The 25,045-nt window shown below is 43.2% G+C and overlaps 2 protein-coding genes across 6 annotated transcripts in view; one reads left to right on the top strand and one right to left on the bottom strand.

Annotated features, from left to right (window-relative positions):
- BRAF (B-Raf proto-oncogene, serine/threonine kinase) overlaps window positions 1-7,859 on the top strand; it is a 203,398-nt gene extending 195,539 nt beyond the window's left edge. For both annotated transcript variants that reach the window (XM_030825892.1, XM_004090241.3), the window contains one exon: window positions 699-7,859. In XM_030825892.1, the coding sequence (XP_030681752.1) occupies window positions 699-1,001 (303 nt within the window). In that variant the 3' untranslated portion in view covers window positions 1,002-7,859. The remainder of the gene's footprint in view (window positions 1-698) is intronic.
- On the bottom strand, window positions 3,275-24,234 carry NDUFB2 (NADH:ubiquinone oxidoreductase subunit B2). 4 transcript variants are annotated; one of them, XM_003270815.4, is made up of 5 exons: window positions 24,063-24,234; window positions 17,641-17,785; window positions 15,376-15,479; window positions 13,827-13,833; window positions 3,275-5,650 (listed from the first exon to the last, which is right to left on the bottom strand). In XM_003270815.4, the coding sequence occupies exons 1-3, from the start codon at window positions 24,158-24,160 to the stop codon at window positions 15,405-15,407; spliced, it is 318 nt and encodes a 105-aa protein (XP_003270863.1). In that variant the 5' UTR covers window positions 24,161-24,234; the 3' UTR covers window positions 3,275-5,650; window positions 13,827-13,833; window positions 15,376-15,404. The 4 variants fall into 4 exon arrangements, with proteins under 4 accessions (XP_003270863.1, XP_030681755.1, XP_003270862.1 ...); XM_030825895.1 differs by lacking the exon at window positions 15,376-15,479; XM_003270814.4 differs by lacking the exon at window positions 3,275-5,650 and having other exon boundaries at window positions 13,750-13,833.
- Between the last annotated feature and the right edge of the window lie 811 nt (window positions 24,235-25,045).

Below are 25,045 nucleotides of genomic sequence, written 5' to 3'. Positions count from 1 at the left end.
ATCTCAAAAAAAAAAAAAAAAAAAAAAGAAAAGAAAAATAATGGCATGAAGCCCCCACATTCATTAAGCTAAAGGAGCATGATATCACAAAGGTACCTTGTGGTTTAAAGAATTCTTTATGCTGATAATTATGTTCAGTGACATGTGCCTATATTTTTTGTTAGTTTGAAGGTGAAATTAACTAGAAAATGGGAGGTCTGGATTTTCTTTCTGTTTGTCAGACGTGCGGTGTGAACAAATCAGTTGACCTCTTAATTGTATCTTTAGCAAAATGAAGATAAATACTGCCTCTCTTTCTAATAGTGGCATTATAATAATATGATAGGTGAAAATGAGTTGATAATTAAGAGGTGGAAGTATTCCACAAATTGACATTACTAGTTTACATTCAGTTTCTGAGAAATTTTGTTCATTGGAACTGTTTTCAGCTTGATCAGAACCATGATACATAAAACCCAACTGGGAAATTCTCTGCAGACTTGCTGTTTAATTGATAGAGTTGAACCATATTCTGCATACTATATATGTTGTGTTCTTCCATGGGTTTCAGCCATTTTTGCTTTTAAATTAGCAATGCTGTTGCTAGACTTGAAATATATAACTAGTTACTTTTCAGTGAAGCTCAAGTGAGGCTTTTCTGTGTCTCTAGGTTATTTGAGATGACTTTTTTAAAATTAGCTCTTGTCCTCCCTCTACAGGAGAATTTGCAGCCTTCAAGTAGCCACCATCATGGCAACATCTGCTCTTATTTCTTAAGTCTTGTGTTCGTACAATTTGTTAACATCAAAACACAGTTCTGTTCCTCAAATCTTTTTTTAAAGATACAAAATTTCCAATGCATAAGCTGGTGTGGAACAGAATGGAATTTCCCATCCAACAAAAGAGGAAAGAATGTTTTAGGAACCAGAATTCTCTGCTGCCAGTGTTTCTTCAACAAAAATACCACGAGCATACAAGTCTGCCCAGTCCCAGGAAGAAAGAGGAGAGACCCTGAATTCTGACCTTTTGATGGTCAGGCATGATGGAAAGAAACTGCTGCTACAGCTTGGGAGATTTGCTATGGAAAGTCTGCCAGTCAACTTTGCCCTTCTAACTACCAGAACAATTTGTGGCTGATCATCTGATGGGGCAGTTTCAATCACCAAGCATCGTTCTCTTTCCTGTTCTGGAATTTTGTTGTGGAGCTCTTTCCCCTAGTGACCACCAGTTAGTTTCTGAGGGATGGAACAAAAATGCAGCTTGCCCTTTCTGTGTGGTGCGTGTTCAGGCCTTGACAAATTTTATCAAAAGGAAACTATTTTATTTAAATGGAGGCTGAGCGGTGAGGAGTAGGTGCGTCTTGGTATGGAGGAAAAGGGCATGCTGCATCTTCTTCCTGACCTCCGGGGTCTCTGGCCTTTTGTTTCCTTGCTCAGTGAGGGGTCTGCCTAACCAAGCAGGCTAGATAGTGCTGGCACACATTGCCTTCTTTCTCATTGGGTCCAGCAATGAAGATAAGTGTTTGGGGATTTTTTTTTTCCTCCACAATGTAGCAAATTCTCAGGAAATACAGTTTATATCTTCCTCCTGTGCTCTTCCAGTCACCAACTACTTATGCGGCTACTTTGTCCAGGGCACAAAATGCCGTGGCAGTGTCTAACTAACCCCCCACAAAACTGCTTAATAACAGTTTTGAATGTGAGAAATTTAGATAATTTAAATATAAGGTACAGGTTTTAATTTCTGAGTTTCTTCTATATTTTTATTAAAAAGAAAATAATTTTCAGATTTAATTGAATTGGAAAAAAACAATACTTCCCACCGGAATTATATATCCTGAAAATTGTATTTTTGTTATATAAACAACTTTTAAGAAAGATCATTATCCTTTTCTCTACCTAAATATGAGGAGTCTTAGCATAATGACAAATATTTATAATTTTCCAGTTAATGGTACTTGCTGGATCCACACTAACATCTTTGCTAATAATCTCATTGTTTCTTACAACTGATTCCTAACACTACATCCCACATCTTCTTTAGTCTTTTATCTAGAATATGCGACCTAAAATAAAAATGGTGGCGTCTCCATTCATTTTCCTTCTTCCTTTTTTCCCAAGCCTGGTCTTCAAAAGGTTGGGCAATTTGGCAGCTGAATTCCCAGACAGAGAACAGAGCAATTTTAGGGATATTAGGACTGAGGGAGGGTGTGGGAAACCTGTCATCAGTTGTTTTTATAGAAAGAGCTGGCGTTCATTAAGAACCTAAATCTTAACTTTGCACAAATGGAAAATATAACCTAGTTATAGCTTCCTTTGGCCTTTATTAAAGGGTAATATCAATCACAGTCATAGCAAAGAAAGTGGATGTATTAATGGCACATTAATGGAAAACCTCCCTTATCAGGAATCTAGACTCAAAATTTAGGAACATAAATCAGACCAACCAAGCTATAGCCAAGGACTTGAAAGAAATTAAACGAGACCCAGAATAAATCAAGGAATTAGAAATTGTTATTTAAAAATTTCAGATTGTAACTCCAGGCCCTGCTGTCTCTATTTCAGCCACTAAAAGCTTACTACCATTAGATTTTTGCTAACATACATGTATTCAGAAGAAAGCCTATTGAAATTTTCATTGTCTTGTAAAAGGTTTTCCTAGTAAAATGGAAAAGATCCTTAAGTTATTAATCAGTTTGAAAAAAATTGTTTTTAAGTTTTACATCAGCAGGGCAGTGTCTTAAAAAATTCAGAAATTGCAAAGGTTGAAATAATTCACGCTGATTTGAAGAACATCTTCTGTGCAATAATACTGCCTCTCTTGAAAAGCATTGGCTGTTTTTTCTTTTTAAATATATCTCTAGATGCTTTTAAATGTGGCTGTGTTCCCTTTACCAAGATTGGCTTCAAGTTTCCGCAGGTAGAGAGACCTGGGCTTGAACAAGAGGATGTGTTTCATGTCCTGCTGAGGAGGCAGAACATGTGCAGCCTGGGTCCGGGACTGCCTCCACGGGGCAGGGGCAGGGGCGGTACCATTAGGGAGGAAGCTTAGCATTTCAGTTTCTTAAACAATATTCAGGGTGATACACTTTTTCTTCCCTTGCATTTTAGAATAGGCTGGTAGCTCATTTGAACTTGGGAGCAGACTTTATCTCAAATGAAGCCGTGCCCAGGAGCTAGGCTTAGCATATTGAGATTTTTAGAGACCTTAAAAAATAAAATATTTAAACCTCTCTTTTCTTCCTTTTTCTATGAAATAGGTTTTTTCTCTAGTTTACAAATGACATGAAAATAAGTTTTATTTGTGTTTTATCTGCTTTATATTTTGATGCTTAGACAACAATTAGACTTACTGAGCTCCTAAAAAAATGAGGAAGAAGTCCTTATTTGTGAAAAGCACTTTATGAGTAATTGTATAGACAGTGTGTGGCTGCGTCACTGATCATCTTGTAAGGATGTAACAGTCTTGTCTGTAAAGTGGCTGCAGTGCCTTCTGTAGTGTGTTTTATTTTTGGTAGGGAGAGGTAAAGCCTTCTGAAAAATTTCAGAGCAACTATAGAGGATTGTTTGTGACTGTGTAGTATTCCTGATGGACTTTTTTCATCGTTAGAGTTAAGGACCTAGACTTTTGCCACTGAAATAATATTGACCAAAAAAATAGTTTATAAAAGGGATTTGTGAATAGAAAATTCAGTGTGATCATTTGTTGTTAATGTGCACCTTAAAAGAAGATTCTGTCTAGCTGTCAAATTCTGGTTCCTGAATATCTCACCCCTGATTGTATTTGAGATCTAGTAGGGCATACTGGGGCATTTTAGAAGATAAAATCCCATACAAATGATATATGCTATATTTATGTTGGTGTTGGAGAAGAAAGAGCAGTATATAAAGAAATAATTCAAGACTGCAGCACTGTCAACCTGAAAGTTTGTAAATATTTCCTAGCTTCTGGTTTGGTGCGGTGACAGCACTTTCATCACAGGATATTACCTTGTATTCATCAGGCGGAGTGCGAGCTGCTGCACACCCTCCTCAGATCTCACCTGTCCCCACTGTACATCCACCTGCCAGCCGCTTGCAAACCTCATCTCTAGCTTTAGTTTGAAACCACATTGCAGGGTTCAGGTGACCTCTTCAAAAAACTACCTCTTCAGAATGAGGTAATGAATAGTTATTTATTTTAAAATATGAAAAGTCAGGAGCTCTAGAACATGACGATGATTTAAGATTTTAACTTTTTTGTGTACTTGTATTTGAGCACTCTCATTTTGTCCTAAAGGGCATTATACATTTAAGCAGTAATACTGTAAAAAAATGTGTTGCTCAGAATATCTGAATGTTGTTGAAAGTGGTTCCAGAACCGGTTTAGGGGTACGTTTCAGAATCTTAACCTTGAGTCAGTTGCGTGAAATTAAATAGCTGTGGTATCACTTCACTAACAGTGATGTAATTTTAATTTTCAGTAGGCTTGGCGTGACAGTACATCCTCATAATGAGTTTGCTGCAGCTTTGTCACATGCACAGGCATTCATAGAAAGACTGCCCAGCTAAGAGGGTAGAATGATTACTCTTTTTGCAAGATTCTCTTCTTTGTCCAAGTTGGCATTGTTAGTGCTAGAATACCAGCACCTTGAGACTAGCAGATTCCATCCATTAGGCTATAAACACCATAGCCAGAGATAGAAGGTTTACTGTGAGTATGAACAGCAAATAGCTTACAGGTCATGTGTTGAAATGGTGTAGGTGAGGCTCTAGAAAAATACCTTGACAATTTGCCAAATGATCTTACTGTGCCTTCATGATGCAATAAAAAAGCTAACATTTTAGCAGAAATCAGTGATTTGTGAAGAGAGCAGCCACTCTGGTTTAACTCAGCTGTGTTAATAATTTTTAGAGTGCAATTTAGACTGCATAGGTAAATGCACTAAAGAGTTTATAGCCAAAATCACATTTAACAATGAGAAAACACACAGGTAAATTTTCAGTGAACAAAGTTATTTTTTTAAAGCACATAATCCCTAGTATAGTCAAATATATTTATCACATAGAGCAACTAGGTTGAAAATATAGTTCAGTGACATTTCTAGAGAAACTTTTTCTACTCCCATAGGCTCTTCAAAGCATGGAACTTTTATACAACAGAAATGTTGACAGAAATTGCTGTAGTTTAGGGTTGAAGTACTGTATGATGGGCAGCAATCACGTATTAACTTAGAAGGGGAAATTGAAATATAGGACCGAATTTGGTTTTATCAGTTTCCAGAGTACTGCTGCCAACCTAGACACTGATTTTTCAGAGTTTGAAATGTAAATTTCTTCCCGGGACTTGATTGCACATGAAGCTGGACTGCGTTAGTCATCCTGTCCCAAAGCGCTGTGGGGGCCAGGGTGGAGGTCTCAAGGCATCCTTTATGACCTGGCCGTTGGATGTAAAAGAAAAAATATTCCATGCTGTGGTTCTTGTATCTTGTTTCATTCCTCACCATTGAAAGAGGAAGTCCATGTAGTGTCTCCAGCGCATCCTTGAAATGTTATACTGGGATGGATTACTGATGCCCATTGGTAGTTGAGCCCCAGAAGAGGGTAGTAGCATCTCTGCCTCAGGCGATGATTTGTAGCTTGGCCAGAGGAGAGCGGAGTCACCAGTGTAGCTGTGGTCCATGTTGCTAGCTCTGGTAAAATTAAAAATACTGGTAAGATGTTTGTTTTATTAGTACACTAGACAGTAAGCTCTGTTTTGTTGTTTTCAAATAACCTATTTTCACTTTTGTTTGGGCAAAGACATTTAAATCGAAATTCAATTCTAATTTTTGTTAATTGTGGAAAGGGTAATTAACAGTTCCTATCAGGTATTTTTAATGTGGAAAAGGACAGAAACCCAACTCCTAAAATCTTAAGGTAACAGTGCTTTAAAAAAAAAAAATGCATGGGGCAATTAGTCCGCAACTCAATCAGTGACTAAAGTACTTTTATTTAACATCCACAACTTCAACTATTAAGTTTTATTAATTACTAAATCAGCTTTATTAAAATGTTGACATTTATTTAGCTATTTTGAATAATTGTAGTGACTTGACGAATGTGTATGAGGACACAGCCAGTGTAAGCCAGTGTATCCATTTTTTAGAGGTGCATTTTTTAAAAAGAATTCTGTAGATGGAAGTGCTCTAAAACAACTAAAATATGTTTATTCATGGTAGTATCAAAAAATATTTTGTACAAACCATCTGCTTCTCCCGGCCAGCCAAATTCATTCTCCAGCACCATGACCACGGGTTCTCACATTCAGCACATATGCGGGAGAGTTGGCAGAAAATTTGTGAAGAGATGCCACAAAAGAAGGGTCTGTTTACGGTGTGGGATTGGGGGTTTTGATGAAGTTGCTTAGTCCTGGTTTTGTTTTGAAAATTACTGCGTTGCATTTTTGTGTTGAGTTTTTGAACCCACGTGTGTTTTGGTGGAGTATGAGTTGGAAGTCACTGCAAACTAGCATAAACAACAAAGCTCACAGAGTAGGCACAGATGTAGAGAACAGGGACCAAAATGGGGTGAGCAAATCTAGGATAGGGAAAAATTAATGTGAGGGTGGGAAATAAACTGTAATTACCTGAAATCAAATGTAAGAGTGCAATAAGTATGCTTTTTATTCTAAGCTGTGAACAGTTTTTTTAAGAATCATTCCTTCCTAATACATTTGTGTATGTTCCATAGCTGATTAAAACCAGCTATATCAACATATAATGCCTTTTTATTCATGTTAATGACCAACATCAGTGACTAGCCTTTATGTCTTATTTATCTTCATGTTATGTTAGTTTACATACAGGGATGTATGTCTCTGTGCTGTCCCCTTCTCCTGCCTTCATTTTAAAATGCATCCATGGGTCCTCCGTGTTTCCTTTGGCCATGCCACATAATATAGACTCAGTTTGGCCTTGATGATGTCGCCTGATTTTTGAGGACTGTATCACAGTGATATATATTTGTGGTAATCTCATTTGTTGGTTGTACATCTGATCCTTTCCTCAACACGGCAGTTGCTGCCTTTCCTAAGATAGGATCATACAGCTGATCAGGGGATTGAATTTGATCATTTATCAACATGTGTCTCTCTGAATTTTATTCAGTAGTTGTCATTGCTCTTTGGTTTAGACCAAGAAAAAGGAAATCCCCCCCTTTTCATGTATTCCTTGGTTTGAGGACATGACTCCTGTAAGGGAGAGGAAAGGGAGATGCTTCCTGTTTGAACTGCAGTGAATTCACGGTTCCTGTTTCACCACTCCAAACCTTATGGCGACTCACACACACATTCCTCTTTTCTGTTACTGCCAAAGGTTCGGGCTTAGTACACTTCAGTTCCACTCAAGCATTGAAAAGGTTCTCATGGAGTCTGGGGCGTGCCCAGTGAAAAGATAGGGACTTTTTAATTGTCCACAGACCTCTCTATACCTGCTTTGCAAAAATTACAATGGAGTAACTATTTTTAAAGCTTATTTTTCAATTCATAAAAAAAGACATTTATTTTCAGTCAAATGGATGATGTCTCCCTCTTTTCCCCTATTCTCAATGTTTGCTTGAATCTTTTATTTTTTTTTTAATTCTCCCCCATACCCACTTCCTGATACTTTGGTTCTCTTTCCTGCTCAGGTCCCTTCATTTGTACTTTGGAGTTTTTCTCATGTAAATTTGTATAACAGAAAATATTGTTCAGTTTGGATAGAAAGCATGGAGAATAAAAAAAGATAGCTGAAATTCAGATTGAAGAAATTTATTTCTGTGTAAAGTTATTTAAAAACTCTGTATTATATAAAAGGCAAAAAAAGTTCTATGTACTTGATGTGAATATGCGAATACTGCTATAATAAAGATTGACTGCATGGAGAAGTCTTCATCAAGACTATTTTTCTAACACGATTACATTCAGTAACAAAAGTAGTCAGCAGTTTTAACAGTTTTTCTAGACAATGGAGAGACTGAGAAATGAACGTTTTGTTTCATACATAATGTTGGTTACTGCTTAGTGGGTAGAAGTTTAAGTTGTCAAGATTCATGCATGGTAGGTTATACGTGCTATACAACTTGTAGTGGAAACAGTCTTGTCAGGTGTTGGTGATGACCCTTAAATATTTGAGATGTTGGTAACCTGATGTATCTTTAGTTTCAAACGATTGCTTTCCTCCACGTGGTTCAGTTGGAGTATATGCTGTACTTTAGTCATGTTTAAAGTTTATCTGCAGAAACTCCACCTTAGAATTGTATTTTTTCAAACTTTTGACACAGCTTACATTTTCTATAGCAACACAGCACATGCATGCTAACATTTACTTGAAACTATGCACTCATGTTTTCTACTTCATTTTTTTTATGCTGGTTACCTCAGTGAGTTGATTTTCTGCATTTGATTTCATGACCCTCCCCAAATAAAATTCAGTGAAGTCTGAAAAACTCCCAGAGTATCTTCAGACAAAATACATCAAATTACTGGGCAAAGTTTCCAGAAAAGTAAACCATTTTAAAACTCATCTGTGGCCAGGCGCAGTGGCTTACACCTGTAGTCCCAGCAATTTGGGAGGCCGAGGCAGATGGATCACCTGAGGTCAGGAGTCGAGACTGGCCTGACCAACATGATGAAACTGTCTCTACTAAAAAAATACAAAAATTAGGCCAGGTGCGGTGGCTCACGCCTGTAATCCCAGCACTTTGGGAGGCCGAGGCGGGCGGATCACCTGAGGTCAGGAGTTCAAGACCAACCTGACCAACATGGAGAAACCGCGTCTCTACTAAAAATAAAAAATTATACGGCCGTGGTGGCACATGCCTGTAATTCCAGCTACTCAGGAGGCTGAGGCAGGAGAATCGCTTGAACCCGGGAGGCAGAGGTTGTGGTGAGCCAACCGAGATTGTGCCATTGCACTCCAGCCTGGGCAACGAGCAAAACTCCATCTCAAAAAAAAAAAAAAGCCGGGCATGGTGGCCAGCACCTGTAATCCCAACTACTCAGGAGGCTGAGGCAGGAGAATTGCTTGAACCTGGGAGGCGGAGGTTGCAGTGAGCCGAGATCACGCCATTGCACTCCATCCTGGGTGACGAGCAAGACTCCGTCTCAAAAAAAACACTTCACCTGTTTATCCTTATGTTTGAGAATAATATGAAGGAACAGAAAAGCCTAAAGAGGGCTTGTGCCTGAGGAATCTGGTTTCACCCCTCCTCCCAAGCAATAAAATGCTATCAAGACTTAAAAGGCTAAGGCAGGAGGATTGCTTGAGCCCAGAGTTTGAGGCAAGCCAGGGCAATATAGCAAGACACCCACGCTAAAAATAAAAATAAATGTCAAGACTTAATTTCCTATGAACTGCAGTTTTCTCTTCTGAAAACTGTAATTCTATAATATAAACATCATAGAAATTCATTTTCTAAACCTTCATGCATGATTACAACAGTAGTTGTGGCTTTAAGAACATATTATACCATATATGTGAGGTTTTCCTTAAAATTTAGCCCACAACTATGGACACTTTGGTTATTATAAAGTTCTATTATAAAAAACTCTACCACACTAGCTCTTCTGAAATTTTGTTTTATCAGGGGCTGTGACAATCGGACCTACTGTCTTTTGAGTTGTATAGTTCTCCTAGACTCAAAATGTTAGGGCAAAAAGTGTTCTTAAAGAACACTGAGTTGGGCTCAGTGGCTCACGCCTATAATCCCAGCACTTTGGGAGGCTAAAGTGGGAGGATCACTTGAAGCCAGGAGTTCCAGACCAGCCTGGCCAAAAAAAAAATTTAATTAGCTGGGCATGGTGTCACGCACCTGTGATCCCAGCTGAGGTGGGGGGAGACTGCTTGAGCCTGGGAGGTCAAGGCTGCAGTGAGCTGTGATAGCACCACTGCACTCCAGCCTGGGCGGCAGAGCAAGACCCTGTCTCAGAGGGGGAAGAAAAAAAAAAAATGGTCCAACTCCTCTCATATCATCAGTTGCTGAATATGCAGCCCCGAAGGATATGACTTGCTAGGCTTATGTAGCCAGGACCCAAGATCTGTACCAGGCATTTTATATAGGTATATGTTACATATATATAATTTTGTCACGATGGCTGTAACGAGATTTGGATAGAAATGGGTATTGACTCCATGACAGTGAGTTCGTAGCCAGAAATGGATGTTGTGTTAGGCATGCTCCACTTGTCCCTACTGTTGTCATCACCAATCTTGGAAGACACTGCTAGTGTAAACAAAAGGCACCTGCTGAGGCAGGTCCACTCACCACCTCAGGGAGCTCTCATTTCCCTGACACTGCACGGTGGTGTCCCACCATTGCTCCTGGTGAAATGGTTGCAGCAGGCGACAGGGTCAACCTCTCCTATAAGATAGTTCTAGGGGCAATTGGAACCAAGATGACTTCTGTATCTTCCTGTAACATGGATATAACAGCTGTTCTTCTGTAACACCTCTCATCTCAAACTTTATTAGACAACTAATTGTGGCATTTACATTAAAGGTTCCCTAGGAAACTAACGTTACAAATGTGTGTGCTAATTAACATTTGACCTCTGTTGCCATTTTAGGCCATACCCTAAAACTTAACTTTGAATGTACTTGTAGCTGCTCATCAGGAAGAGAGGAACAGATACTGTAAATGTGTTTTGCTTTGGCATATTTTTGACAGAGGGGAGGGGTGGCACTGCGTCTGTTGGAATATGTTTACAATCTGGTCTATCTGGAAGTTTTTCTTTAAAAATCAAACTGGGATTCCAGGGTCACTACACTTAGCTTAGGTCCAATGGTCTAGAAATAACTGATTCAATTTAGAGAGTATTTCATCCAGGCCAGGCCTAGTTCTAAGAGCTTTACCTAACTCATTTAACCTTTTTAATCCATTCTACAAATTAGGACATTAAGGTGCAGATCAAAGTTATTTGCCCAAACTCATAGCAAGCAAGTGGTAGAGCTCCTAGTCAGATCCAGCAAGTCTGACTCCAACAGCCTGAGTTCTGGTAGCATTACACCAGCTTTTCAAATGTCAGATTGAGACAACTTAGTAGGCTGTAAAATCAGTTTAGGAGGTCTCAACTGGCCATTCTCTTTAGTATGTAGAAGAAAATGAAAATAGTGTGCATCATGGATAAATACTGTTTTGTGAACTTTTGGTTTCATATATGTGTACACAAGCATATTTATATGCTAGGTAACATGAAGTTAATTCTTAAACTGTGATCAAAAAGGCTGACACCATGCTGTGTTGACTCAGATCATCTGACTCCACCTAGAACAAGACGGCAGGATCTGAATCTCAGGTATGAGCTTGGCAAAGCACCTAACCCATCTATAGCTCAACTTCTTCACCTATAAAGTGGAAATAATAACGTGAGGATTTGATTAACACGTTAAGTGCTAACAACAGTGCCTGGCCCATAGTAAGTTTTCACTATTATTTCATGTAACTATATATTGCCATCAATCAAATGTTGTACTTAAAATACTTTTGGGACTCATCCCACGTAAGTATTTTCCCATATGCTATACAGCAGGTGAAGGTCCATTCCTTTGAGAAGGCTTGGAACAATTCCCTGCATGGCCCACATGTGGAAAAGAGGATTCCAATATGGCCTCCTTATTCTTTAAACAAAAGAATGCTCTTTTTAAAGTTATCTTTTAAATCAAGCAACTGATTTCTAAGGAATGGGGCTAATGACATTATCCTGAGTTCACTGTTGTAGATTGTATTCTTTCCAAAAAAACCTTTATTGATACTGGGGAGTGGGTAGTCATGGGGGGCGGGGGGGCGGTGAGTAGAGGACAAGAAAAAAGGAAACCTAAAAAGTACAAAGAGATCTGATGGTTTTAAAAGTAAAGACCTTAAACATTGCTTCATCAGCTCAGGCAGCTCACACACAGGTAAGTAAACACAAAACCGGAGAAGTGTCCCCAGCACCCCTTGCAAGAGGGACAGGACTACTGAAGCTGTCAGCAGGAGAGGGTGCAACTGTTCCACTTGCTTCAGCTTTTCCTGCCATGGTGCCTGCTCTGTGACTTCCAAAGAGAACCAAAGTGGGACTGGAAACCCAGCTACTAGGAAAGCCTATTATCTCATACCCCAGCTTAAAGCCTGCCAGAGGCTGCCCGCTGCATTCAACCCAGAATCTAAACCTGTGGCCCTGATCTGCTCACGAGATCTAGTCCTACCCTCTCCTCACCAGTGGTAGGTGCCCTGGACTTTCTGTTCCTTAAACACGGGAGTGACTGTGGTCCCATGCAAGACCTAGATTCCTGCTGTTTCTTACTCCCAGAACCCTCTTCACCCTCGCACAACTGGCTCCTCCTACTCGTTCCGCTTTCAGCTCAAATGCCTTCCCTGACCAGTCAAAAGTTCAATTTGCTTTCCTCGCCCATCTCTAGCACCTCACCCAGTGCCATTTCCTCCACAGCACCTAGTAAATCTCACTTGATTAGTGACTGTCTACCCTTTCTAGTAAGTTCTCTGAGAACAGAACTTTATCTTCTTTAGTACCAGATTCTCAATGCCTGGGTGGTCAAAAACCTAAGTTGAAAAAAAGGAAGTCCACAAACGGTGGCTCACACCTGTAATCTCAGCACTTTGGAAAGCCAAGGCAGGAAGATCACTTGAGGCCTCGAGTTCAAGACCAGCTTGGGCAACACAGACTCTCTGTCAACACACACACACACATTAGCCAAGTATAGTGGCACACACTTACAGTCCCAGCTACTGGAGAAGCTGAGGCAGATCACTTGGGCCCAGAAGTTTGAGGCTGCAGTGAGCTAGGATCGCACCACTCCACTCCAGCCTGGGTGACTGAGACAGACCCTATCTCTACAAAACAGATATACAGATACAGATTTAGATCTGTGGGTAGAGGAGAATTCTGTCCAGTCTCAGAGTTGGGAAGTGCTTTGCAACAAATTTTAGAAAAAGTAAAAACTGCTTCACCCATTCCTCTGGCCCTAAAAACTCCTGGTTAGAAGTTATGCCTTAAGAGTTGCCCAATGGCCCCTCAACACAACTGCCCAGTCCACAGGAGCTACTTCATAAATCGACTGCACTGACCTCTAACCTCTGTCTACTCAGGGCAAGAATCCACTGCAGTGGACAAAGAGCAAGAGTTTTCACAGGAACTGCCGACACACAGCTAAGACACCAGCTGAGGAGGCGGAGGCACAGCACTGCAGCTAAGGGTGAGCTCTGGAGTCCTCACCTCTCTGCCTACCAGCCTGTGATGCTAAGCAAGTAACTTCATCTCTGTGAACCCTGCTGTCTTCATTGATAAATGGAGCTAATGCCTATCTATGTCAATGGGGTACCTAAGAGGATCAGCTGAAAGGGCACTAAACCACTAAGCGCAGGAGTTGGAAAGAATAATAATCCATAAAGGGTAGTTGCCATTATCAGAAAGATCCAGGCCAGGCGAGGTGGCTCACACTTGTAATCCCAGCACTTTGGGAGGCCAAGGTGGGTGAATCACCTGAGGTCAGGAGTTTGACACAGCCTGACCAATATGGTGAAACCCCATCTCTACTAAAAATACAAAAATTAGCCGGGCGTGGTGGCGGGCGCCTGTAGTCTCAGCTACTTGGGAGGTTGAGACAGAAGAATTGCTTGAACCCAGGAGGTGGAGGCTGCAGTGGGCCGTGATCACACCACGGAACTCCAGCCTGGGTGACAGAGTGAGACTTGTCCCCCGCCCCCCTCCCACGACCCCTCCACCACCCCACCCCATCACCCCCCCTAAAAAAAAAAAAAAAGATCCGTAACTCCATTCTCATTCTTGACCAAGCCACTTTAATTTGTAACTTTAATGTGCAACATGAAGTCGATAATCCTTGAAATTCTCACCTGGCTCCTGCAGGAAAACAAAAGTAGAAAGCTTTAAGTACTTTTATATTCACTAATTCAAATCCATAATTCATTTATTAAATTATTCAAGTATTTATTGAGCACTGATCATGTGACAGCCTTGAAGACGAGAGAAGCAAAATCACCCTTCCTCTCTCGAGGGTTTACAGTCCAGTCATTAAAACAAATTTGTTGGCCAGGTACAGTGGCTCACGCCTGTAATCCCAACACTTTGGGAAGCCGAGAGGTGGATCACTTGAGTCCAGGAATTTGAGATAACCCTGGGCAACATGGCGAAACCTCATCTCTACAAAATATACAAAAATTAGCCAGGAGTAGTAGTCCCAGCTACCGAGAAGGCTGAGGCGGGAGAATCACTGGAGCTCAGGAGGTTGGGGTCACAGTGAGCCATGATCACACCACTGCACTCCAGTCTGGATGACAGAATGAGACCCTGTCTCAAATAAAACAAAATATAAAATAAAATAAAATATAAAATAAATAAAATATGAAATAAATATAATTAAAATAAAAGCATGTTAAATAAGAACATCTTAATCCCTAGGGGTTTATGGGGAAAGGGAACCTTCTTAGTACCTCCCTTTTTAAAGAAGAAAAACTCTTGACTTCCTGACCTGGAAAATGAAAAAGCCATAACCCTTTACTGTTTAAAGAGTTAGTTTTCATATAGTTCTATATAGTAATATTCCCATATGCTGGATCAATTTAAATGTTGAGAGCAGGACACTGTAGTTTTGCAGCTACGTACTGTAAGCTCCATCTGTCCTGTTCACCACTGTAGGCCTGTGCTTGGCACAGAATTGGTCTTAATATATCTTTGATCAGTGGATGGATAAATGAAACCCTAAAATTGTAACCTAACTTAGGAAAAAAATTTTTTTTTATTATACAGTGGGCCAGGTATGGTGGCACACGCCTGTAATCCCAGCACTATGGGAGATGGAGGCAGGAGAATCATTTGAGCCCAGGAGTTCAAGACCAGCCTGGGCAACATACTGACACCCTATCTCTACAAAATAAAAAATGTAAATAAAATAAAACATACAATGAAAAGGAAGAAGAGACCAAAGCAAATGTGAAAACTTAAGGCAGAAATCAGATACATGGCCAGGCGCAGTGGCTCACAGCTGTAATCCCAGCATTTTGGGAGTCTGAGGTGGGCAGATCACTTGAGGTCAGGAGTTCGAGACCAGCCTGGCCAACGTGGCAAAACTCTGCCTCTACTAAAAATACAAAAATTAGCCAGGCGTGGTGGCATGTGCCTGTAATCCCAGCTACTCAGGAGGCTGAGGCAGGAAAATCACTTGAACCTGGAAGGCAGAGGTTGCAGTAAGCCCAGATCATGCCACTGCACTCCAGCCTGGGCGACAGAGCAAGACTCTGTCTCAAAAAAGAAAAAAAGCAGGTACAGGACATGGTTAACTCAGCTTCATGCTGTTAGAATATGCAGTTTTTTCAAGTCCATCATAGGCACAAAGTAAAAACTAATGTTTATGAAAAAAGGTAAAGAAATTTGGAACACACCCACTTGTACAGAGTGAGGCTGAGTCTACACCTTCAGTCTTCATCATCAGGAGGGATACCTAATTCTTCATCTGTCCACTGGGAAGGATCAGGATAAGGAAAGTGACCCTGGTGACAACCATTTAAAAGAAAGAAAAGTCAAGAATTTACATTCCGGCCGGGCGTGGTGGCTCACGCTTGTAATCCCAGCACTTTGGGAGGCCAAGGCGGGCGGATCACAAGGTCAGGAGATGGAGACCACGGTGAAACCCCGTCTCTACTAAAAATACAAAAAATTAGCCGGGCGTGGTGGTGGGCGCCTGTAATCCCAGCTACTCGCAGAGGCTGACGCAGGAGAATGGCGTGAACCCGGAAGGCGGAGCTTGCAGTGAGCCGAGATTGCACCACTGCACTCCAGCCTGGGCGACAGAGCGAGACTCCGTCTCAAAAAAAAAAAAAAAAAAAAGAATTTACATTCCATGCAACTAATTAAACTGTTAAATAAATCTTGGAAAGAAAAAAAAAATAATATGGCTCAGCCCCTGACCACAGGAACAAATTCTACTTTAATTATTCGATGGCCCACCTGTTCTTTAGTTTGTTCATTATATGGGCCCTGGTCTGAATTTTAAAAGCCTCCCCATTTGGAGGTACCAGCCTAAGCCAATGGTACGTGTTTGTGATAGAGGGAGGGTAGGGGGAAGTGGAGGCAATAGGTTTCAAAGGTTCCTGACATCCTGGCAAAGTCCTGGCAAAATATGTTTCCAACTCTCCTAACATTACTGCTGTGACACGGAGAAGCCTCAGGTGGACTTCCTCATCTTCAATCCTGATCTAAGGGCTTATCTGGCTCATCATCATCATCTCAGGCCTAACAGCTACACATACTATACATACTCTGGACAGCTGACCTACAGTGAGGCAGAGGCACCTCAAATAGTAAATGTGAGGACAGTTCACAGACACCCAGGCAGCTCCTTACTGAAGGACAACGGCACAGAGAAGTTCTAAGAGAAATGGGATATGAAGCAATCTGATGCTTCTAAAACTTACATACTGCGTAAGATTTTTTTCCTATCCTAGAAACAAACCCAAATTTACTACAATTCAAAGTATTCTGGATAAACAAGCGCAGATTTCAGTGTCTTAAAGGTGTAATTTCCCAAAGAACAGTCTGCAAATGTGGTAAAACCTCAGTTGAGGCTAATGATATGTTAGAAAATCACTAAAACTGGCTGGGCGCAGTGGCTCACGCCTGTAATCCCAGCACTTTGGGAGGCTGAGGCGGGTGGATCACGAGGTCAGGAAATCGAGACCATCCTGGCTAACACGGTGAAACCGCGTCTCTACTAAAAATATAAAAAAATTAGCCGGGAGTGGTGGCAGTTGCCTGTAGTCCCAGCTACTTGGGAGGCTGAGGCAAGAGAATGGCATGAACCCAGGAGGCGCAGCTTGCAGTGAGCCAAGATCGTGCCACTGCACTCCAGCCTGAGTGACAGAGTGAGACTCCATCTCAAAAATAAATAAATAAAATAAAATAGAAAATCACTAAAACTAACTTCCCTTCTCAAGACAAATTAACTCACATCCATCCCACCCAAACCTGGCTGCCCTGGGCCTCTGGACAGACTAGAAGACATTCGTCATTTAAAGGAATTTAAGTATGAAACCTAACCTACCAATGAACCGCTAGTTCAGAGGGTAAAAGAATTCATTTCTGGCCAGGCGTGGTGGCTCACGCCTGTGATCCCAGCACTTTGGGAGGCTGAGACAGGTGGATCACTTGAGGTCAGGAGTTTGAGAGCAGCCTGACCAACATGGTGAAACCCCATCTCTACTAACAACAAAAAAAATTAGCCAGCATGGGGGTGCATACCTATAGTCCCAGCTACTCAAGGGACTGAGGCACCAGAGTCACTTGAACCCGGAAGGCAGAGGTTGCAGTGAGCTGAGACTGTACCACTGCACTCCAACCTGGTGACAGAGCGAAACTGTGTCTCAAAAAAAAAAAAAAAAAAAAAAAATTAGCTTCTAGTCTCCCTAAGATGGCAACCTAACAGAAATCATAAGAAACGGACCACCTAAATATATATCCTCGTGTAAAAAAAAAAGGTGAGAAGGTAACATGTTTCATTAAATAACAGGATTCTTGTATATACATATGGACAAAGTGGTGGCAAAGGGCGATGTCCAGACAGAAAAATGGTCTACAACAGAAAAATAAACAAGCTATTAATACATCCTCCCTCCCCCACCCAAAAAACGACAAGCGCCCTTCTCCTGCACTTACCAGCACCTCTTCGGAGTCATGCCAAAAGCGCCAGAGAATCCAGAACCACATGAATCCACTGAAGAACTCGCTCTGGAACACCTGGGATCTGGTCAGCTGGGGGAACTGTCTATACCGGGGCTCAATGTGCACACCACCACCGGCACTGCAAGACAAAACAACATGGCAGACAGCGTGCTACATTCTCAAAGCGTTAAGTCATCCAAACTCTGAGTTACATCCTAGAACCAAAGCTAATGTCTCTCATCTCCACTGAAATACAGACAGAAGTTCACAATCCTTGAAATACTCACTTTTTACTAAGCTTGCTTCATGTGTAGCAGCAAAAACTGACCAAAACTGACAAGAGGCTAATTTTGATTTTCAATTAGTGAAGATTCATTACTTTGCACTAGAAATTTGAATGTGTTGATTATGGAGTGCCAGCCCCAAAGGTTTCAGTTAAGGGACTGTGAACTTGTTAGTAGGTCACTAACTTACTCAGAAAAATAAATTAATTTTGTTTTGTTTAGCTATCTATTTGAGATGCAAATTATGTCCTCTGCCTACTACAATCTTTATTAAAAGACAACCATATGGGAGAGAGGACTTGCAAATCCTATTAAATATGCTAATGGCTCTGAACAAAGAACTTTAAACAGTAAGTTTGAATACGTGTTTTTCTTCTTTTCATTCAGACACTTGACAAGTTGTGGCACAGAGTCCATAAGAGTTATAGTCAATTTATTCAGTTGGAGTATAAATATTATACGTTGCATCTAATTTAAATTATTTGCACCTACTGGGGCTATTCCTAAAACCTATTCAGCAGCCATACATATGCTAATACACAGAAGTGGATAAAAAATTTTTAAGAGAATTCCTATATAAAATATGTTTACCAATTTCATCTAGATAAAAATCAGCTTGTAAACCATATTCTCTTTTATGTAGCACAGAAATTCGTACCTGTAGGAAAAGTGCACAGATTCGTGAACAGTAATATGGCAGTGGTTCTTGATACATGTTAGCTAGGGCTGTTTGTTTTGTTTGTTTGTTTGCGAGAGTCTCACTCTGTCACCCAGGCTGGAGTGCAATGGAACAATCTTGGCTCACTGCAACCTCTGCCTCCCGGGTTCAAGCGATCCTCCTGCCTCAGCCTCCCAAGTAGCTGGGACTACAGGTGTACGCCACCATGTCCAGCCAATTTTTGTATTTTTTTAGTAGAGACGGTGTTTCCCCATGTTGGCCAGACTGGTCTCTATCTCCTGACCTTAGGTGATCCACCCACCCAGCTGTTTTGTTTGTTTTTTTAAAGATAGGCTCTGTCACCCAGGCTAGAGTGCAGTGGCGTGACCTTAGCTCAAGTGATCCTTCTGCTGACTGAGCACCTCCTGGGCTCAAGCAATCCTCCTGCCTCAGCCTCCCTCCCAAGTAGCTGGGATTACATACAAGTGTACACCCCCAGACCTGGCTAATTTTTATATTTTTTTTGTAGAGACAGGGTTTCCCTATGTTGCCAGGCTGGCAGACTGTTTATATCCTCCCCCGCTCTAAAAGATGACTGGCAGTTATTGAGTGTTTACCATGTGCCAGATACCACACTAAGCATTTTATAAGTTTTAACTCATTTAATTTTCATAATCTTATGATAGGACCTGTAATTACTAATGATTTACCAGTGAGGTGCTGTGTGATGGCAAAGCCTAAGCTGTTGCCTACAGACACACACCATTAACAATTTTCTCCTTTTATTAATCAAAGACATAACTTTTAACTAGAATTCCAACCAGCATGATAAAACCAACGTTACCACATTGAAATGATAAATTCCATTTTTTTTCTAAATAGTCATCCAAAATTTAACTCTTTTATTTGGAAGGCTCTATTTAAGGTATTAATAACTAATTATGAATAAGGTGATGTTTATTTTTTGCAGATGTGTGTATATATGTACCTTTTTTTAAGTATCATGTTTAAAAGGTCCTACCAAATATCGCCACTTTACAACTTGAATGACATAGCATACTGTTTCCGTAATGTCCTCATATACCAATTATATTATTCATTCAGGATCTACCTGCGCATATAGATATTACATTATGTAAATAAACCATGCAGGATCATTCAATATAGTATAACAAGAGCCTTTTTTTTTTTTTTTTTTTTTTTTTTTTTTGAGAGGGAGTCGCACCCTGTCACCCAGGGTGGAGTGCAGTGGCACAATCTTGGCTCACTGCAACCTCTGCCTCCCAGTTCAAGCAATTCTCCTGCCTCAGCCTTCCGAGTAGCTGGGATTACAGGCATGTGCCATCACGCCCGGCTAATTTTTGTATTTTTTAGTAGACACAGGGATTTGTTATGTTGGCCAGGCTGGTCTCGAACTCCTGACCTCAGGTGATCTGCCTGCCTTGGCCTCCCAAAGTGCTGGGATTATAGGCGTGAGCCACACTGTGCCCGGCCAAGAGCTGCCTTCTCTGATAGCTTTTTGATACAATCTAGGTATAAGTGCCCAGCAGTAAAACTGATTAAAACAAGATTTGAGGCCGGGCGCGGTGGCTCACGCTTGTAATCCCAGCACTTTGGGAGGCCGAGGCGGGCGGATCACGAGGTCAGGAGATCGAGACCACAGTGAAACCCCGTCTCTATTAAAAATACAAAAAATTAGCCGGGCGTGGTGGCGGGCGCCTGTAGTCCCAGCTACTCGGAGAGGCTGAGGCAGGAGAATGGCGTGAACCCGGGAGGCGGAGCTTGCAGTGAGCAGAGATTGCGCCATTGCACTCCAGGCTGGGCGATAGAGCGAGACTCCGTCTCAAAAAAAAAAAAAAAAAAAAAAAAAAAAGATTTGAAGGCCGGAAACGGTGGCTTACGCCTGTAATCCCAACATTTTGGGTGGCTGAGGCAGGCGGATCACCTGAGGTCGGGAGTTCGAGACCAGCCTGACCAACATGGAAAAACCTTGTCTCTACTAAAAATACAAAATTAGCTGGGCGTGGTGGTACATGCGTGTAATCCCAGCTACTCGGGAGGCTGAAGCAGGAGAATCACTTGAACCCGGGAGGCGGAGGATGAGGTGAGCCGAGATCGTGCCATTGCACTCCAGCCTAGGCAACAAGAGTGAAACTCTGTATGAAAAAAAAAAAAAAAAGATCTGAGTAATGCCAATGCCAGCATTATAGTTCAAACCCATCTTAGCAGCTCCCCACGCTTCGTTATTGCTAGAATGACATGTTGTTTTAGTTATAATCTGAAGTAGGGACTGCAAGGTGAAAACCTTTTGGAACAAAGATTTGAAAGACTGCAATTATATCACAGGAACAATGACAACGATTGCCATGATTAAGGAATGCAAAGACTCAACACCTAATTCACGATGTTATGTTCCAAACCAGGTTGTGAACTGCATTGTGGCAAACTAGATACCCTGAACAACCCTCCAAATTAAACAACTATGCTGCTAGATGAGATTTTTAAGATTTTTACAAACATCACTGACCAGGCACAAAAGGAAGGAATCCACCAAGAGCAAAATTCAAGTAAAAACAAGGCCTGGAAGCTAAGCAATCACTGCAGCTGCCTTCACCGGGAGCCCTTGAACCTCCACCAGGATAGCTACATGAGGTGTAGGGAAAGAGGCACAGCCTGGGGCCCACCCAAGGTGGGAGGCCTAATGACGAGATCACTGAATAAAGCTGCAGCCCCATATGGTAAAAGGGTGAACAAGAAATAAACCTTCCATGGACAAGGGAACAAGAATTTGTTATCAGAAACCAGTCCTCAGGTAGATTTGCACCCAAATTCACACTACCTGCGTTGGACCTGTGTGGACCAAAAACCCCAGGCCAAGAATTTAATGTGGCCTGAATTGGGGTGGCGCCCTCAAGAGACTAAGAGAAGCACGATCTCAGAGAAGTTCCAGGGAAAACAAGCTGAAGATCAAAAAACATAAGGAAGTTAGACACTATCATCATGTCCTGTAAGAAGGAAAGAGAATGGGGAAGAAACAACATCCAAGGAAATCATGGCTGTTCCAACTTCGAATGTTTGTGAGTCAAGTTTAAAAACAAAAATGCACCAAAACTCTGTTAGTTACATTTTTATTTTTATTTTTTTGGGACGGGGTCTCACTCTCTCACCCAGGCTGGAGTGCAGTGGCACGATCTCGGCTCACTGCAACCTCTGCCTCCTGGGCTCAAGCAATTCTCCTGCCTCAGCCTCCCCAGTAGCTGGGATTACAGGCGCACACCACCATGCCCAGCTAATTTTTATGTTTTTAGTAGAGATGGGGTTTCACCGTGTTGGCCAGGCTGGTCTCGAACTCCTGACCTCAGGTGATCCGCCCACCTCAGCCTCCCAAAGTGCTGGGATGACAGGTGTGAGCCACCGCGCCTGGACAAAGTTACATTTTTAAAACATAAATCAGACCACATTACTTTCCTGCTTTAAAACTCCAATGGCTCCCTGTGATTCTTAGAATAAAATCCCAAGTCCTCCAAAGCCCTCTCTAATCCAGCCCCCACACTTGTCCCTGTGACCTGGTCTCTCCCACTCTTCCCCTACGCTCCACTCCAGCCTGGCCTCCTGCCAACCCTGCGGGCTCTGGCCTCTCCACCTGATGCCTCCTCTGCCCTCTTATGTCCACCGGGCTCTTCCCTTGAGGTCTCTGCATGGCTGACTTCTCATCCCTCAGGTCCCGCTTCAAGTCACACTCCCAGGTATTCCCACGCCATCCCCAAATACAATATCCCTTCTACTCCCACGGCACTCACTCTCAATACTAATCCCCAGCTGTATTCTCTTCATAACCCTTAATAGTACTCAAAAAAGGTCTTTCTTTTCTACTTGTCTCTTCTCTCCAGAATGTACACTTCATTCTCTCTCTTGTATTCTGCTATATTCTCAGCACCTAGAAAGGAGCAGGCATATAGAAGATGCTCCATAAACACTTACGCACTTAATGATCACACACTGAAATAAGTGTGTGTTATGAACAAGCCAATACCTCAGGGAAGATCGGCATTTCCCCATCTCCTCATGCAGGATCAAGGGCTATCGCTCGTGGCTCTCCATCACTGTCTTTGCCCAAGTTACACAGGGCTTTGCCTTCTGCCCACCCCACACCTGCCCCAGCTCCAGATTCTTAATCCATGTGGGACTTCAGACAAGTCACTCCTTTCATTTCCTCGGCCTCAGTTCCTTAATAACAACAACAGTTGTTGTTATTGAAGAATACTTGTACGGTCCTTAGCAGGCACCAGCAATTGTTTTAAACACTTTAGTGAGGCCAGGCGCAGTGGCTCACGCCTGTATTCCCAACACTTTGGGAGGCCGAGACTGGAGGATCACTTGAGCCCAGGAGTTAGAGGCTGCAGTGAGCTAGGATCGCGCCACTGCACTCCAGCCTGCGCGACAGAGTTAGGACCCCATCTCCTAAAACACACACACACAAACACACACAAAAACACGCTTTAGATAACAGTAACTCATTTAGTTCCTTGCAAATGGACGCTAAATGGGTGAGGAAACTGAGGCATTAAGAGAATAAGAAACTTTTCCACGGTCCCACAGCTGGAGTGTGGCAGAGGTGGAATTTGAACCCAGCCACTGTGGGGCCAGAATCCCGCTTAGAATCACGACCCCACACTGCCTCTTGGTAAAGTGTAGCTGATGATCTAAGGGACCTGGAATCATCCATTACTCTTTTCCAGTCCTGCTCTGACGGAATCTCTGCACACCACTAACTCGGCTTCGGCTGCTGCTCCCTACCTCGCCCCCCCAGCCCTCCGCCCTCCGGTCCGCGTCTCGGGCCACCTCGCAGGCGGCTCTGCCTGTCACTCTCCTAAACGCCGCGGCTGCCCCAGTGTTGGCTTCCGGCTTTCTTCTCCTCTCACCCGACGGCGGTCTCTCTGGGAGATCGCCTCCACTCCCTGCAGCCAGAGTGATTTTTCAGCATTAAAAATGTGACGTGACGTCTCTGATTAAAGGCTGCCGAACCGACTCTACCCTAAATTCCGCAGCCAGGCACCGGCACCCTGAACCGCGCCCTCCCTAGGCCTCACCACCGCCGCCGCCCCCCGCCTCGCTCCAGTAGCGTCCACACCCGACGGGCAGGCTGCTTCCTCCATCTGGACCGCCCGCGCCGGCGCCTTCTCGCTCAGCCGGCTCCGCATTCACGCGTGCGTCTCCCGAGGGCAGGCGGCCCCTACGACCATGACGGCCCCGCACATGGTGTCCCATCTGCCCAACGAAGTCTCTCCCTCTCTCCCTCCGCCCAGCGGGGTCCCTCTCCCCGAGTCGCGGCGTCAGGGGACGGGTGGACTACATATCCCAGCATGCCTCGGGACCCGGCCTCTTCAGGCGCCCCAGTCAAGGTGAGAGCGTCCCGGGGACCCGCGCTGTCCGCTACAGGCCGGCGAGGCCCCCATCCCCAGCCCGACACTCACTGACGGACTCCACCATTTCCAGCAGTCTGTGCGCGGCCGCTTCTGAAAAGGCGGCCTCCAACGCCAGCCAAAGACGCCACTCGAGTCAGAGCCGACATACTCGCCCGCGTCCGCCCCGCCGTCCCCAGCCGCCTCGCCCCTGCCTACTTCGCTTCCCCGGCGCCCCGCCCCGCGCCTCCCGTGACGTCACGGAGTCGCTCATCTCCGGAAGTGAGGGAGCCGGCAGCCGCTCCTGACCCAAGTTAGTCGTGGGTCCTTTCGCTGCAGGAAACCTCTCTCCCGAGAGCAAAGCCCACGCATAGCTTATGGTTGCTGAGCTGCCCCATGCCTTCTAAATCAGCTTGTTGGTTGCCCCTCTGATCCTGTAGGGCTCTCCCCCTGTTTTCCTGCCCCTCCTAAAACTGAGTGGTGTATAATTTTTTTTTTCTTTTTGAGACAAGGCCTTGCTCTGTCGCCCAGGCTGGAGTGCAGTGACACCATCTGGGCTCACTGCAACCTCTGCCTCCCAGGCTCAAGCGAGTCTCCTGCCTCAACTTCCCCAGTAGCTGGGATTACAGGCATTGCGCCAGGCTACGTTCGTACGCAGCAATAAATAATGCCACAAATGGCTTGATTCGATCCACTGGCTTTAAGGCTGTGTTGGCATAGGCTCAGGGAGGAGACTGCTGTCTTTTTGTCCCCCTCCCGCCTCCACACTGTACCTGAATGTGCACTGGCACAAGGGGCTGCGTGACCAGCTGGTGCCCCCTCCCAGCCATCTGGAGCCATCCCAACCCCTCTCTGCCTGCCCCCTCAAGACCTGGGAAGGAAAAAATAACATCACCTCCCTTGAAAAAAACTGCACCAAAGGAATCTCTGTCCACCTAAACCATACTGCTCACTAAAAGACAGGAATGAGGAACTTTATCCTGGAGAAGGAAAGAATGGGAGAAACTAGTCCTGTGGTCAGGGCAGGACTCTCAGAGAGCGCAAGGGCTTGACTC

The sequence above is a fragment of the Nomascus leucogenys genome, chromosome 13, assembly GCF_006542625.1.
Source record: "Nomascus leucogenys isolate Asia chromosome 13, Asia_NLE_v1, whole genome shotgun sequence".
In the NCBI taxonomy this organism is placed as follows: Eukaryota; Metazoa; Chordata; class Mammalia; order Primates; family Hylobatidae; genus Nomascus; species Nomascus leucogenys.
The sequence above is the reverse complement of the archived record's forward strand: the minus strand, read 5'-3'. Positions and strand labels throughout refer to the sequence as shown.